This window comes from Orcinus orca, chromosome 2, assembly GCF_937001465.1.
Source record: "Orcinus orca chromosome 2, mOrcOrc1.1, whole genome shotgun sequence".
Lineage (NCBI taxonomy): Eukaryota > Metazoa > Chordata > Mammalia > Artiodactyla > Delphinidae > Orcinus > Orcinus orca.
The window spans coordinates 4,497,615-4,515,293 of NC_064560.1; the positions used below are offsets into that span (position 1 = coordinate 4,497,615).

General features: G+C 36.6%; 1 protein-coding gene across 2 annotated transcripts in view; it reads right to left on the reverse strand.

Annotated features, from left to right (window-relative positions):
* Window positions 1-337: 337 nt before the first annotated feature.
* Window positions 338-17,679, reverse strand: part of MRC1 (mannose receptor C-type 1) — a 98,447-nt gene continuing 81,105 nt past the window's right edge. For both annotated transcript variants that reach the window (XM_049706532.1, XM_012536298.3), the window contains exons 25-30: window positions 17,107-17,272; window positions 16,059-16,208; window positions 6,080-6,193; window positions 5,389-5,553; window positions 3,945-3,986; window positions 338-2,830 (exon numbers count right to left, since the gene is read on the reverse strand). In XM_049706532.1, coding sequence (XP_049562489.1) covers window positions 2,580-2,830; window positions 3,945-3,986; window positions 5,389-5,553; window positions 6,080-6,193; window positions 16,059-16,208; window positions 17,107-17,272 — 888 coding nt within the window. In that variant the 3' untranslated portion in view covers window positions 338-2,579. The remainder of the gene's footprint in view (window positions 2,831-3,944; window positions 3,987-5,388; window positions 5,554-6,079; window positions 6,194-16,058; window positions 16,209-17,106; window positions 17,273-17,679) is intronic.

Consider the following 17,679-nt stretch of genomic DNA (forward strand, 5'->3'; position numbering starts at 1 on the left):
AACATTTAATCCCCAGAAAGAATTTCCAGTTAAAAAACAAAAACAGGGGCTTCCCTGGTGGCGCAGTGGTGAAGAATCCGCCTGCCAATGCAGGGGACACACGTTCGAGCCCTGGTCCAGGAAGACCCCACATGCTGTGAAGCAACTAAGCTCGTGAGCCACAACTACTGAGCCCATGTGCCACAACTACTGAAGCCTGCACACCTAGAGCCCGTGCTCCACAACAAGAGAAGCCACTGCAAGGAGAAGCCCGCGCACCATAATGAAAGAGTAGCCCCCGCTCGCTGCAACTGGAGAAAGCCTGAGTGCAGCAATGAAGACCCAACGCAGCCAAAAATAAATAAATAAAATAAATAAATTTATTTAAACAGAAACAAAAACAAATCAACTACAACAACCAAAACCAAAAAGAAATGCAAAAAAGCAAACAAAACAAAAACTGCTCTTCTCTGCTTTATAAAACTTCCCCCCCTCCAAAAATTGCTTATTAATATGTTACTACTTAATTTGGGTACATATATAGATACAGGTGACTTATCTATTTGATTGTATGTTTGAGTGGATAATGTGAGGGTGTGAAGCATAAAACTCAGCACCCTGCCGAATACAGTTTCTTGAAAGGATAAGACATTTAAGTCTGAGATATATGTTGTTTGAAGTCCAAAATATTTTCTGCAAAAACGCAGCTCTGAGTTACGATGAAAATGACTTGTGTAAAGAATTTGTAAATTGTGCCCACTCATACACTCCTCTTTCACATCTTTCTCTTGTATCTTAAAAGAAAAAAATATGTATATATGAAGATTTTTTTCAGTATAATTAACCACATGCTCCTTTGACACCATAGCCATTGTTTCCACTGGAACTTCCTCTAATGGAATATGTTGTGTTCTTACTAGGAAAATAAAAGCAATTGGTTTTCTATTGTCTGAAGCATGAGGGTTGTTTGTTCTCAGCAAGTTTTCCCACAATTGCCCACCTCTCTCATCCTGTTTCTTTCTACCTGTCACCTATCTAAGGTGGGGTATTGCAAACCTCACCTTACCTCCTACACAGTACACTACTTCTTAGTCCTTTTTGAATTACAGACTCTCTTGAAAATCTAGCTATTTTCTTCCCAGAAAAAAAAAAAGGCATAAACACAAATAGAGACATTTTGCATACAATTTGGGGGGGCCTTCATAGACCCCTTAATGCCATCTAAGGAGTCCTGTTTAGGGACCTCAGGTAAGGAATTTCTGCCCGTGAGCAACCCCTTGGAAAAGGCAAGAATGAGCTGGGAGCGTGGTACCCATGCAAGATGTGACACCTCCAATGTATTTCACAATGTACATAAAGCTTTATCTAAGGCAAAACTTTTTAAGCAAAAAGGAATTGTTAAAGTGAGAAAATGATATTAAAGACCTAATTCCCAATAACAGCGCCTTTGATTGTTGAATTCTGAAATAAGTCAGTGTTACAGGGGAAAGATCCAGGGAAACTGGCCAAGTCATTACAGTAAAAAATTCATTTTATGCACAGTGTTTTAACAATCTTTTTTTTTTCCAAATAGATGAAGAGTTTAAAGAATTCCTCTACTAATAATATCATTTATTTTCAGAGTACAGTGAAGTGTAAAGTAAATGGATAAATAAATCTCAGTTAAAAGAAAATTTACACTTACCAAGATCACCAAAATACAAATCCATTAAAAATAGACCTTGTTTTTTTTTTTTTGCGGTACACGGGCCTCTCACTGTCGTGGCCTCTCCCGTTGCAGAGCACAGGCTCCGGACACGCAGGCTCAGCGGCCATGGCTCACGTGCCCCGTCGCTCCGCGGCATGTGGGATCTTCCCGGACCGGGGCACGAACCCGTGTCCCCTGCATCGGCAGGCGGACTCTCAACCACTGCGCCACCAGGGAAGCCCTAGACCTTGTTTTTGATGTCTATTTCACATTATCTAAATACATCCAGTTATGCAAATTTATATTTTTATTTCACATCTTTGCATTCTTGATATACATAAAACAGGACAAAGAACACATTTGCAATATTCAGCCTGGAAAATCCTGCTTGGGGCAAACAAGATTCTCAGCTGCCTTATTCTTTCCGCACATGTAAAAATATAATTCTAAATCATTGGGGTAAAAATCAAGATGGGTGTAAGAAAAAAAGTGACTAAATTTTTGTGTCACCCGAGGTTATTTGTACTTGGCTTTTAAAATGCTCCTCTAATTACTGAATAACTATTCAATGGGTAACAGTTCTTTGGGAGCTCCTTAAACGATTTCAAGAAGCTTAGCTGGTTGTTTCTGGGCTTCTTGTAATCTGTATGCAGTTGACACTAGCTACACACCAGTGCTGTATATTCACCTAAGATCTTTTTAAACATAGTAGTCAATGTTGCTATCCCTTTTTTGTGAAAATATCTTGCCAGGCTAGAAAATAAACAGTTATTTTTTCCATGAGGCAAAGGAAAAGGACAGACCAGTGTAATACAGCACTAATTTGAAAGGAAATAATCACATTGAATGAAAGACTTTACCATTTTAGTTATAATCTTATGAAATTCAAATATACCTAAATCACACCGTGATTCTAGATGACTGCGTGTTCATTCTGTTCAATGTTGCCCATGAGATCTTTTGTATCACTAGTTCCTGGACTCGATCCACTATTAAAATAGAGAGTGTTCTCAAAAGTGTCCTCTCGAGGGAAAGGCACACGTCTTTTCTTATAAAAGAAATACGCAGCGAAGCCAGCACCCGTTATAATCAGGAGGACCACTATGACTACCACTCCTGCCACGTTGGAAGATGGTTTGGAAGGGCCCATCTTCCTTGGGTCAGCTGTAAATAAATAAACATGTTAGGAAACGAGTTAAGGGGAGGCAGAGAGTAGAATGCTATGGAAACAATACAACTTTCTTCTTAGGAAAACTAAAATTCACAAATTTTCTTTCCAGTGACATTTGCCAAACAGAATGCAGGACATGAAAACAGAAGTCCATGTGATACAGAAGATTATTTTACATGTTAAGATGATTATGCAGTTGCAAGAATATTTCATGTATCTACGTAGCCCTGAACTGGTATAATATTTTATTTTATTTATTTTGTGTGTGTGTGTTCACGTGACCCTTATTTTATTTAATAATGGCCCCAAAGCCCAAGAGTAGTGATGCTGGCAACTCCAATATGCCTAAGAGAAGCCATAAAGTGCTTCCTTTAAGTGAAAAGGTAAAAGTTCTCAACTTAATAAGGAAAGAAAAAAAGTTTGCTGAGGTTGCTGAGATCTACAGTGGGAATGAATCTTCCATCTACGAAATTGTGAAACAGCAAGAAAGTTGTGCGAGTTTTACAGTTGCGCCTCAAACTGCAAAAGTTACGGCCATGGGGCAACATTTTATCATTTTAAAATATTTACACCTGTTTCAAAATAATTCGGGGAAAAAAGAAAGTGAGTGATGGAAATCTGAACACATGAGTATTAGTTCACAGACAGCACTTACGAAGTTAATAAGGGGGCTTCAGGCAAGCTATAAATCTCACTTTGAGTTTTTTTGGCAGCAAACAACATGAGTGAAAGAGGATCAGTTCCTTATTCAAGCTGTCCATAAAATCAAAACTTAAAACATTGCTTAAAAAAAAAAAGAAAAGAAAAAAATCACAGGGATTTCTAAGAGAAATTTCCTCGGTGGGTTCCCATAGGGCAACCCTTGGTAACAGAGCGATCAATGTCCTCAGTAAGATCTACGATAAAAACACCCACCTGACGCCAAGGCCTGCTCTCCTAGGGCATCACTTAAGGAAGGTCGATGTCATAATGACAAAGGCTAGTATAGCTCAAGAAATGCGACTGAGAGTGCAGGGCGGATAGGAAGGGATTACTGTGGTTTTTAAAACAAACAAATTTGATTGATATATTACTGATATGGAAATTAAAATTTCAAAATGGTCTTACCTTTTGTTGTAATTAATGTATGAGTAGGTTCAGCATCAACAACTGTTTGTAAAATAAGAAAATAATTAAATACTGTTTGTAAAATAAGAAAATAATTAAATACTTATTAAAAACCCATAATAGTTGCATGTAGATAGTGAGCATTATTTGGTTTACAAATACATCAAACCATCCATGTTGGATTGATGGTGATATATGATATAGACAGACAATAAATAGATGATAGATAGGTAGATAGATAGATGGATGGATGATTGATTGATAGATAAAATCTGCATATTTATACAGATTGATCTATCTATCCATCCTATAACAGCATCCTATAGCTGCATGATGAGTTTGAATACATTGGAAGATCTGAAGATATGATCTCCCCGGTTGCATTTGAGCCACTGATACTCACCCTCAAAATATACCCAATCTACCCATAAATAATGTATCCTAGGCTAGCAGTTTTGAAAATGGCTCACTGAAGCATAAGGTACTACAAGGCATTTGAATGAAAAATAAAATAAGATTCCAACATTGCACCAAAGGGTGTGGTATCTTAGAACAGAGCTTTCAAAGAATGAAGAACTACGCAATTCTAAAATAAAATAAAAATCTACTGGGGATGGCGTGTTAATTTATCCAACTCATTTATTTAAATCTCTTATCTAATTTATAATTTTGTCTCTTGGGAAAGATACTACATGAAGTAGAATAGCATAAAACATTATGGAAGTCCAGAGAGTATCACAGCATGGGCATATAATATTATTAATTCCCCCAGCCCCTGTGCTGACATGGTCTGTCATTCAATCTCCGAAGGAAACTTAATTGGTGTTACATGATTTATTCCTTAATAAATTCTCATTCCTCCTCACCGTCCACTTTGGTTTGGCCAGGGTAAGTATTTCACCCCTTCTTCTCGCACGCCATAGGCCTGGCTCTCCAAACTGCTCACAACTTCGCAAATCCATATGCATGGATATCCCATTATAAATGTATTGATATACCAAAATCATTATGTCAGTTAAGCAGAAAGAGAGTGTTTTGTGCTCACTCAAAACTGCAGACAGCAACTGATCACCACGGCAGATTGGATTTCTCACTTATAAAGAGGGAGATGGACTTCCCTGGTGGTGCAGTGGTTGACAGTCCACTTGCCAATGCAGGGGACACAGGTTCGTGCCCCGGTCCGGGAAGATCCCACATGCCGCAGAGCAGCTGGGCCTGTGAGCCATGGCCGCTGAGCCTGCGTGTCCGGAGCCTGTGCTCCGCAACGGGAGAGGCCACAACAGTGAGAGGTCCGCGTACCACAAAAAAAAAAACCCCAAAAAACCAGGGAGAGGTTTCAAGGAACCTGTAATCGCATTATATTGATAATTACACACCTGATATCAATATGTGAAAGAGATGGGAGCCTGGAAACACACATACCATAGGACAAATTCTAACTTACATTTTGGTCTTTTACAAATGTATCCTTTATAGGAAGAACAGTGAATATTACTCCAAAATCCAGAAGATGCATATAAAGCAACACAATCATTTCTTTCTCCGGAGGGATCTCCTGTCTTCCAGTTGACAAAGGAGAGTGGGTTGTTGTTTATCCATAGCCACATTCCTGATTATCAGAGAAAGCCAATAAAAATAGAAGTTAAAAATAACTTGCCTTGAAATAAATTCAACTTATTCATGTAAAATTTCTAAGCATGTTATTTTATACTGCAATCAACAGCTGTTTTACAACCAAACTTTTCACAGGCAAGATAATAGTAACTAGTTGTTACAGGGAAACTGAGAATGTGTTTCTCATGTAGTTTTAGTTGAAAATTTATTCCTAATTAGTATAAATATGTAAACTTATCCTCCCCTAATTGTTTTTTTCCTGGCAAGAGATAGAAAATATTTTTTAAAACTTCTTTAACTTAGCTACAGTAGATATTCTTTAATTAGCAACTTTCAAGATAGTCTAATATGTGAGTCATTTCAATTTTCACTTCTTACCTCAAACGAAAATATGAGTTTGAATTTTCAAACTCTTCACAAATGAATCATTACTTAAGGCAAGACTTTCTAGGACTGAAAACTTGTTTTACCTACAACATTTTGAAATGTTTGTGATTCAGTAATCATGGTGCAAAGATTACCTTCAACGTTTCTATACAATCCTATCCAAAAGTTGGCTTTGCTTTGAAGCGGCTCAACTCGGTATGACAGGAAACTCGATTCAGCAGCACTTTCAATGGTAACCAGAGAGGAACCTGCAGAGTACAAAAGGGTAAATATGATGGCAGTATATTTAAGTAGTTGAAAATATTTTTATCATGATAGTATTGATATTAAGAGCAATAAAAATCATCCCACTATCTCCACTTAAGGAGAAGAATTGCAAAGAGTGGCCATTTGGCTTCTAAGAATTTGTTTCCATTCTGAAAATATTATTTTTTTAAGCATCATTTGTGTACAAGCACTTAACGACTCACTGCAGGATATACAATGATGAGTAAGACACAGAATGTTTAAGAAGGTTATGGTTCAGTGGGTAGTAATGAGTTGAGAGTACAAAGAAATGTATTAGGAGAATATTTGTTTTAGGGGAAGAAACTAAAAGGGAGCATGGAGGAGACAGAATTTAAGATACTAGGGAGCATAATATTTCAAGTAGAAAGGATAGAAAATAATTCCAGGAAGAGGAAGAATAAGAGAAAAGATGAAGAGAAAGGGAAGCATAGAGCTTCTTCATGAACAGAGATAGCTCACAGATGCATGGAGTTCTCCATATTTGGTTTTTAGTAACAGGATTTGAAATAGATAGGTAGGTAGGTAGGTAGATAGATAGATAAGGCAATTATTGGGGTAAATGAATAGTGTTAATAGATAGTTCAGTTTGGCTGGATGAATCTGGTCAATGGGTGAAAAAAGACTTGGGTTAGGTCTCACTGCAGATGGTAGGAGACTGGTATTTAGGGTAATGTGGTGATTAAAAAACAGTTTTTTTCAGGCAGCAGAATGATGCAATGCACTCTGGGAGTATTAATCCAGCTGCACAAAAAGGAGAGAGGAAACAGAAAGACTGCTTAGATGACTATGGCATTGACAACCCAGTCAAAGATTGATTCAGAGCCAGCACTGTATTTTATAGTTAAATTACAGAATTTTAAATAATAACAACTTAAAATATAATTTAAGCAGTTTATGCCATTTTGCTTTGGGCTTTATAAGCACGATGTCACTAAAATTTTACAACAATCTTATTAAATTAGTACTACTGTTACTCCATTTTACAGATAAGGAACCTAAAGTCCAGAGGGTAAGTAATTTACCAAGATCCTAATGATAGAGGAGGGCAAAGTCATGGCATGATCCAGGCATCTGGACCTTGAGGACCTATACTTAACCATATGCTTGCATCCCATGTTACTGGGTCCTGGATTATTCTCTTGATGACTGTTTTCATTGCATAATTTCATAATCCATTATTAAACATATTTCACAGACAATAGCCATTTCAATATATTTGTTTTCATTGCATAATTTCATAATCCATTATTAAACATATTTCACAGACAATAGCCATTTCAATATATTTGTGACATATTTTGATGAATGTGAATCATTCATTAACCGGAAAATATAGTTATCTAAAGTTGAAAACGAAGTTTCTACACATTCACTGCAAGATTTAAAAAAAAAAATACTCAGCAACATGAAAGAAAAACATTTTTTTAATTAAGAGAAAGCAGGTTTCAAGTGACATCATAAGGACTGGCAGAGTAAGTACCCCTGAAATTCCTCTCCTCTACAAAAGCAATTAAGAACACTAACAAATTTTTCAAAATCAACTTTTTCAGAACCCTGAAAGTTAACCAGCAGCTTGTAACAATCCAGGAAGCATTTATGCAAGAAAATGCTTGACTCTCAGTAAGAAAAGTAAGCTACATGGTGTTTTAACTTGTCCTAATCCCATAGCTTTATCCCTAGCTCTGTGACTGCATTAAAAACCAACGGCCTCAAAATCACAGTGAAAACCAGAAGCCAGGAAGACACTGGGAAAGTCAGAATGGGATTGGGGTTCTTTATAAGTCACATTCTCAAAGAATTTCCATTATTTGATCTCTCTGACATTTCCCTGGAAAACCTCACTTGCCTTGATTTGACCTGACTCAGAGCTCATCCAATGTAAACAGCCTTTTCCTTGAGGATATTTGTCAAAAACTAACAGTGGCAAGTACCTAATATCACAGCTGCCTGAAGCAGTGTGGGAAACAATTTTAGGTTAACAACAAGGTAACCAAAAAACTAAAAGGAAAAACTATGGAGTAAAATGTCCATAGGGAGCTTTAAGAAGCATTGACCTATTCCTGGGAGCCTAGAAGGCCACAGACACACATTGGGGTGTGTACACACCCAGGACTATGTGCATGCCCATGGAAGATCTGAAAAGTCCCTACGCTCTCACCTCTGGCTGACCCTGAGGGTCTGCACAAACAGGAAGTGAAGGCTAAGGCAGAGTTTTTAACTGCCTATATGAGTGTTGAAGGCATGTCTCAGACCGAGCCCTTCAGTAAAACCTGGGGAACTTTCTGGTTCTAGGCACTAAGGAAATACGTTCCCAATCATTAGCTGACCACTAAACTAAGTAGGCAAGAGACTTCAGTAACCGCACTTGAAAAAGAATACAAAACTTTACAGAATTCATGAGGGAAAGTTACTAAACAAGCAAATAACAACAAACAGCAATGAAAACAAACCTTGTGGAGTGGAAATAAACTTATTTCCAGAGTTAAATATTCATTTTTCAACAAAAAATTATAAGAAATGTAAAGAAACACAGAAATAGGACCCATACCAGCAAAAGCAGCAGTCAATACAAACTGTTCCTGAAACAGCCACACCTCTGACTTACTGGACAAAGACTTTTTAAATCAGCTATTGTAAAGATGTTTAAAGAACTAGAGGAAAAAATGTCTAAAGAACTAAAAGAAAGTATGAGACAATTGCTCACCAAATAGAGACTATTAATAAAAAGGTAGAAATTGTTTTTTAAGAAATAAAATTCTGGAGTTAAAAAGTATAATAATTGAAAGGAAAACTTCACTGGAGAGGCCTAACAGTGAGTTTGACTAAGCAAAAGAAATAATCAACAAACTTGAGATTATCCAGTCTGAATAATGAGGGAAAAAAAGATGAAAAATTTACAGAGTCTCAAAGATATTTGGAACATCACCAGTCAAATCAAGATACACATAATGGGAGTCCTAGGAGAGGAATGAGATAAAGAGGCAGAAAGAATACTTGAAGAAATAATGGCCAATAGCTTCCCAATGTTGATGAAAAACATTAATGTAAACATGCGGGAAGCTCAACAACATCCAAGTAAGATAATCTCAAGAAGCCCCACATCATAATCAAACTATCCAAAGACAGAGAATCTCAAAAGTAATGAGAGAGAAGTGATTCATCATGTCCAAGAGATTCTCAATATAAGTAACACTGCTTTCTCATCAGAAACCCCAGAGACCAGAAGGCAGTAGGATGACATATTCAAAAGGCTGACAGAAAATGACTGTGGACCAACAATTTTCTGTCCAGCAAAACTGTCCTTCAAAAATAAAGGAAAAGTTGACATTCTTTTTTATTTTTAACATCTTTATCGGGGTATAAATGCTTTACAATGTTATGTTCGTTTCTGCTGTACAACAAAGTGAATCAGCCATATGTATACATATATCCCCATATCTCCTCTCTCTTGAGCCTCCCTCCCACCCTCCCTATCCCATTCCTCTAGGTCGTCACAAAGCACCGAGCTGATCATCCTGTGCTATGCAGCAGCTTCCCACTAGCCTTCCATTTTATATTTGGTAGTGTATATATGTCCATGCTACTCTCTCATTTCATTCCTGCTTCCCCTCCCCCCCCATTCCCTCAAGTCCGTTCTCTACATCTGCATCTTTATTCCTGCCCTGCCACTAGGTTCATCAGCACTGCTTTTTAAAATTCCATATATATGTGTTAGCATACAGTATTTGTTTTTCTCTTTCTGACTTACTTCACTCTGTAGGACAGATTCTAGGTCCATCCAACTCACTACAAATAACTCAATTTCATTCCTTTTTATGGCTGAGTAATATTCCATTGTATATATGTGCCACATCTTCTTTAAAGACATTCTTAGATAAACAAAAATGGAGAGAATTTGTCACTAGCAGATCTACTCTACAAGAAATACTAAAGAAAATCCTTCAGGCCAAAATAAAAAGATAGTTGACAACAACTTAAATCCACATGAAGAAATAAAGACCACCAGTAAAGGAAACTACATAGGTAAAAACAAAAGACAGTACGAATTTATTTTTTGTTTATACTTTTGTTTAATCTTATATGATTTAAGGACAACTGCATAAAACAATAATTATAAATCTGTGCTGATGGGCATACAATGTATAAAGATGTATTTATATGATAATAATAACGCAAAGGACTGTAGAGGGAAAGGGGCTATATAAGAGCAAAATTTTGTACTCTATTGAAATTAAATTTATATTGATTTGAACTAGATTGTTGCATATTAAGATGTTATTTATCATCCCCAGGGCAACCACTAAGAAAATAACTAAACAACACATAGTAAAAAATATAACAAGGAAATTAAGATGGTACACTAGAGATTATCTATTTAATGTTAAAGAGGGTAGAAACGAATAAATAGAGGAACCAAAATACATAAGACAAATATAAAATAAATTAAAGGGCAGATATAAATCCTACCTTATCAGTAATTACATTAAATGTAAATGGATTAAGTACTCCAATCAAAATACAGAGATTGGCAAAAATGAATAAAAAATAAAAATAAATTTTAAAATAATACAACTATATTTTATCTACAAAACACACATTTGAGATTCAAAAACATAAACATGTTAAAAGTAAAAGCATGGAAAAAGATATTCCATGCAAATAGTAAATAAAGAAGAGCTCGAGTGGCTATACTGATACTAGACAAAAGACTTTTAGACAAAAATTGTTACTAGAGACAAATAAGGATGTTTTATAATGATTAAAGTTTTAATTCATCAAGAAGATAGGACAAATATAGACATATATGCACCGAACAATAAGGCCTCGAAATACATGAAGCAAAAACTGACAAAGTAGACTTCTCCTGACTCAGAATTTAAAGGAAAAACTCATAGGGAGTTTTTAAACTCCCTGTGGCAACATATAAGTCTCCTGAAATTCCCTTCTCCCACATACACACCAGTGAACACCTACACATAGAGCAATTCTATCAGTAAAATCCAGAAACTCAGTGACTCCTACACATAGGGCAACTGAGAAAACACAAACATCTAAATGAGTAGGAAAGGCTGAGACACACTCTCTTCATAAACCCCACCCATGGCGCAGTGCCGTATAATCAGGAGGGAGCCCCTAATGGCCAGCTTCTCCCTGAATAGAGAAGGGTTTCAACCATACATCTAGCACCCCACATTTTTAGGCTCCTGTTCCTCTATTTGAAGGAATAGGCCCCCCAAATGCCTAACTCTGGAAGCTAATGGGGTTTGCAGCCACGAGACCCGTAAGACCACAGAAAATAAAGCAGCAGTTGTTAATGGGCACCAAGCACTTGCCATGGCTATTCTCCCAGGGCTCAGCTAAGAGGGAACAGATAAAAATGCCCGTCCCTCCATCTTTCCCTAGAAGGGGGCTGACTGCGTACTTTACAGCCTGCTGCCTGGGGGGTCCAGCTGCTAATTTGCATGCAGCAAGGGGCTAGCTGTGATCCTCCTGGGGGAGCTGGTGGGCCCTTCTTTCTCCGACTTGCTGCAATGATAAAATCAGGTCACCAACAGGTCTCTGGAAGGAGCTTAGACACACACCTGGCTTATATACTTTCCCAGGTGCCCGAGGGTCCAGTTTCTAATCAGTCTGCTTTTATGTGCTAACTGTGATCCTCTCCTTTGGGATATCATCAGGCATTGGCACACCCTCAACCACTGGGAGCCACTAAAAACAAAGACAACAGCTGGTATAACCACAAAGTTTTGAGTGACAAACAGGAACTTGGGCTGGATTGACTGATGAGGTTCATCTCCCACACAAGACCACTCAAGACTGGGAGAGGTGCCTCTTTTATCTAATGTGCAGAAACCAACACAGAGAGTGAAGGAAAATAAAGCAAAAGCAAAATATCTTCCAAGCAAAAGAAGAAGATACATCTCCAAACTGATATTAATAAAACAGAGACAAGTAATTTACCCAATAGAGAGTTCAGAATAACAGCTATAAAGATACTCAGTGAGGTCAGGAAAGTAATGCATGAGCAAAGTAAGAATTTCAATAAAGAGAGAGAAAATATTAAAAAGTACCAAAGAGAAATCACAAAGCTGAAGAACACAATAACTTAAATGAAAAGTTCAGTAGAGGTGTTCAACAGCAGACTAGAAAACTGGAAGAAAGAAACAGTAAACTCAAAGAAAGGGCAGTCAAATATATCCTGAAGCAAAAAGAAAAAAAGAATCAAAAAGAGTCAAGCTAGCTTAAAGGACTTATGAGACAACAGCAGGAGGATCAATCTACACATTACAGGAACTCAAGGAGAAGAGAGAGATGGGGGCAGAAAGCTTATTCAAAGAACTAATGGCTGATAATTTCCCTAACCTTGGGGAAAGAAACAGACATCTAGATCCAGGAAGCATACATAAGGAGAACCAAATATAATGAACATAAAGAGACAAACACTGAGACACATTATATTAAATTGTCAAAAATTAAAGACAAAGAGAGATTCTTAAAAACAGCAAAAGAAAAGCAACTTGTTACATAAAAGGGAACCCTTGCAAGACAAAACAAATTTTTCAGGAGAAACTTTGCAGGCTGGAAGGGAGTGAGAAGATATATTTAAAGTGCTTAGAGATAAAAGCTTCCAGCCAAGAATACTCTACCTAGCAAAGCTGTCATTCAGAATTAAATGAGAGATAAAGAGTTTTCAAGACAAACAAAAGCTGAAAGAGTTCATCACCAATAGACCAGACTTATAAGAAATGTCAAGGGGAATTCTTCAAGCTAAAATGAAAGGACACTAATTAGTAATATGAAAATGCTTGAAAATATAAAACTCAACGGTAAAGGTAAATGTATAGGAAAATCCAGAATATTCTGATACTATAATGGTGGTAAGTAAATCACCTATAACTGTTGTATAAAGGTTAAAAGACAAAAGTATTAAAAATAACTATAGGGCTTCCCTGGTGGCGCAGTGGTTGAGAATCTGCCTGTTAATGCAGGGGACACAGGTTCGAGCCCTGGTCTGAGAGGATCCCAAATGCCGTGGAGCAACTAGGCCCGTGAGCCACAACTACTGAGCCTGCGTGTCTGGAGCCTGTGCTCCGCAACAAGAGAGGCCGCAATAGTGAGAGGCCCACGCACCGCGATGAAGAATGGCCCCCGCTCGCCACAACTAGAGAAAGCCCTCGCACAGAAACAAAGACCCAACACAGCAAAAATTAATTAATTAATTAATAAACTTCTACCCCCAACATCTTAAAAAAAATAATAACTATAAATACAATAATTTGTTAATGTATACACAATATAAAAAGATGTAAATTGTGACATCAAAAATATAAAAGGTCGGGGGAATGTAAAAATACAGACTGTTTGCATACATTCAAAGTTAAGTTGTTATCAGCTTTAAATACACTGTTATAACTCTAAGATGTTTCATGTAATCTTCACAACAACCACACAATAAAACCTATAGTAGATACACAAAATAAAAGGAAAAGAATCTAAGTAATACTACTGAGAAATAATCAAATCACAAAGGAAGTGAGCAGAGAGGAAGAAAGGAACAAAAGAAGGTCAGGACAGACAGAAAACAATTAACAAAATGGCAATATTAAGTGCATACCTACCAATAATTACTATAAATATAAATGGACTAAATTCTCCAATCAAAAAACACAGAGTGGCTTAATAGATTAAAAAAAAACCCAAAAAAACACAAGACAACTATATGCTACAAGAAACTCATTCCAACTTTAGGACATACATAGGCTTAAAATGAAGGGATTAAAAAAAATTATTTCATGCAAATGATGTTGAGAAAACTAGACACCCACATTCAATAGAATACAACTGGTCCACTCTCTAACACTATACAGAAAAATCAACTCAAAATGATTAAAGACTTGAATGTAAAACCTGAAATCATAAAAATCCTAAAAGAAAACACAGGCAATAAACTCCTCGACATTAATCTTTTTGTATTTGACACTAACAGCAAAGGGAAAAAAAGCAAAAATAAACAAATGGGACTACATCAACCTAAAAAGGTTCTGCATAGCAAAGGAAACCATCAGCAAAATGAAAATGCAACCTCCTGAATGGGAGAAATTTTCTGCAAACCACATGTCTTAATAGAGGTTTAATATCTAAAATATACAAGGAATTTATACAACTCAATAGCAAAAAAATAACCCAATTCAAAAAATGAGCAAAGGACCTAAACAGATTTTTTTTTCCAAAGAAGACTTACAAATGGCTAAGAAGTACAGGAAAAGGTGCTCAACATCACTAATCATCAGGGAAATGCAAATCAAAACCACAATGAGATATCACCTCACACTTGTTTAGGCTAGCTATTATTAAAAAGATAAGAGATAACAAATGATGCAGAGGATGAAGAGAAAAGGGAACCCTGCTAGTGTGAATGTAAATTGGTACAGTCCTTTTGGAAAACAGTGTGGAGGTTCCTCAAAAAATTAAAAATAGGACTACCATATGATCCAGCAATCCCACTTCTTGGTATATATCCAAAGGAAATGAAACCACTATCTCGAAAAGATAGCGGCACTCCATGTTCATTGCAGCATTATTTATTATAGCCAAGACATGAAACAACCTAAGTGTCCACCAACAGATGAACGATTAAGAAAATGTAGTATGTATATACAATGGAATATTATTCAGCCTTTAAAAAGAGGGAAATTCTGCCGTTTGCAACAGCATTGATTAACCTGGAGGGCATTATTCTAAGGAAATAAGCCAGACAGAGACAGACAAGTACTACATGATATTACTTATAGGTGGAATTTAAAAGTCAAACTCACAGAAACAGAGGGTAGAATGGTGGTTGTCAGGGGGTTGGGGGGTGGGAGACATAGAGAGATGCTGGCAAAAGGGTACAAACTTTCAGTTATATGATAAATAAGGTCTTAGGATCTAATGTATAATATAGTGACTACAGTTGATAATACTGCATGGTATCACTGAAATTTGCTTAAGTGTTCCCACCACACACACACAAAAAGGTAAATATGTGACGTGATGGTCATGTTAACTTGACGGTTAGGAATCCTTTCCCAACAAATATGTGTATCAAATCATCATCTCTTACACTTTAAATGTATTACAATTTTATGTCAACTATACCTCAATGAAACTGAAGAAAAAAACTAAACATAAAAGTAAAAAGAAGCGAAAACTCCAGACTGACTTTTGAATGAACCTGAAGGAAATGAGCATGTAACCCTTGCTTGCCACTGTTGAATGAAGAGCCCTGACTTAGGGCATAATCAAAATTTAGCCACAAAGTAATTCAGTAAAGTATTCGGTGGGATTTAATTAAGTAGATTTTTTAATGCACCCTGAAAAGTTCACTTTATTTGACATTTTTATTTCAGGAGGGAAATCGTTCATCTATGTCATGTCACTTGAGTTTTGTTTCGTATTTATTCACAAAGATAATCAGATCTAAATGCTTTTCTATTCATGGGAAAGCAAAATGGTTCCTGGGCACTTGTGAAGCCTGAGCCGATCAGTGATAAAAGATGAACGCGACACTCTGAATAATAATCCTAACAATTTAGAATATTAGGGCAGAAAGACTTGTTCAGCGACTCACTGCTTTCCGCCAGAATTCTTTCACCTTTTGAGGCTACAACGTTAGAAATTATATTTGGGGGGCATGATGTCGACCTTTCTGTTACAATATAAATTATTAAGACAAAGAAACAAGTAATTTTACTTTCCTTAGGTTTTAAATATACAGTGTTACTAGCATCCTGGTACTCTACATAGATGATTGTGGGATTCTCTGACGGTAAATGTGGTACTTACCCATTCGAAGACATTCCAGAGAAGCTTGGCCCCAGTTCCTTGTATATGAAGACTCGATATAGTAGCAGTGACCATGGAAAGGAATCCACGCTGTGTGCTCTGACTCGGGGCATCTACCAGGCAGCTGTGGAGGTTCAGTGGCAGGGATTTCTGTTAATAAAAAGACATTTCAAATAAAGTAAGACCTGAAGTTTCTTTAGTACATAGAATAATATATCAGCCATTAAGGAAATTTTCATCGCCTATCATTATTTTTTTTAAGCTCTAATGGTAATCATTTGGATATGCCATTTCTATTATTGAGTATTCTTTTTACTTTATCATTTTTTTTCACACAAAATGTATTTCCATAGAAGGTACTATGGTATAATGGTGGTCAATCACATTCATAATTAAGCATGAGGATCTATAGATAACCTACAAAGACATTAATAAGTTCCCCTAAAAGGTCAACCTTTTAGGGGAACCAAAAGGGAAAACCAACCAAAAAATAAATAATTTGCAAAGGCAGTCTTCCTTCTAGACAGTTTTCTTTTTCTAGGATCCTAGCCCTTATAAAACCTTCTTAGCTATGACTGACATTGATGTTATAACTAAACGGTATAGGTAGAATTCTAGGACTTTACCACTGTCCGACTCTATAACTGTATTCTAGGACTGTATCACTGTATTATCACTGACTCTGATGAACCTACGCATATTCTGATAAAATTATTTTGATATAGCTGTGCCATCAACATCAAAAGTAATCATCATTTCCTGAGGACGCTGACATCATAGATTCAGAGGCCTATCCCAATAATAAAAATTCAGAAATGTATAAAGAGGAAATAAATTCTAGCAACGAAGAAAAATTTCTCTCTCTGTTATTTTGATCTCTCTATATTTGTTTATTGCCAGGTCAGTCTTTGGTTAGGTGAAGGAATATGTTTTATCTTATCCTTAAGCCACCCCAAAACATGTGACTGTTTAAGAATATCAACGGTGGTTGGTATCAGCTTATTGAGAACATTTCAAATCCCTTGATTGTTTTTGTGGATTCAATTACCGTCGGATCTTTTGCAGAGAAAATAAAAACTTTCATTGCAACGTGCTGTCTTCCAATAGCCGTCAAGATCCATATAAACACACGCTGACTTCAGTCTGGGCTCATCACTGGCCCAATTAGTGTATCTCACCCTCCATTTATCGGTCCAAACATATTCATTATTGGTCTGCAAGAACAAGAACAACTATTAACGTGGAGCCTGGCTTCGTTTAGAAAATACCAAAAGAACCCAGCAAGGAGTAAAAAGTATAGTTAAGACTGTGATTTGACAAAGAATCTTCAACATTTGGGAATTAAAAGAACATTATAAATGTTTTCTACCAAATCAAATTCAGGAAATGCAGCCTTTTTAAAGAAAAAACGACTTCTTAAAGCTCCCCATGAAGACATCGTTGGAAGCTATTCTGAAAAACACAGACTTAAAAACCTATGTCTTATTCTAGAAAACTCTCTTTATTTGCAGGCCCTCAGTGCAAAAGAGGGGTTTTACCTTTGGAACAAATAAAACACGTATTATATTATCACTGAAATGATAATAAAAACTAAGTCATTTTCCTTGCACTCATGGACCCG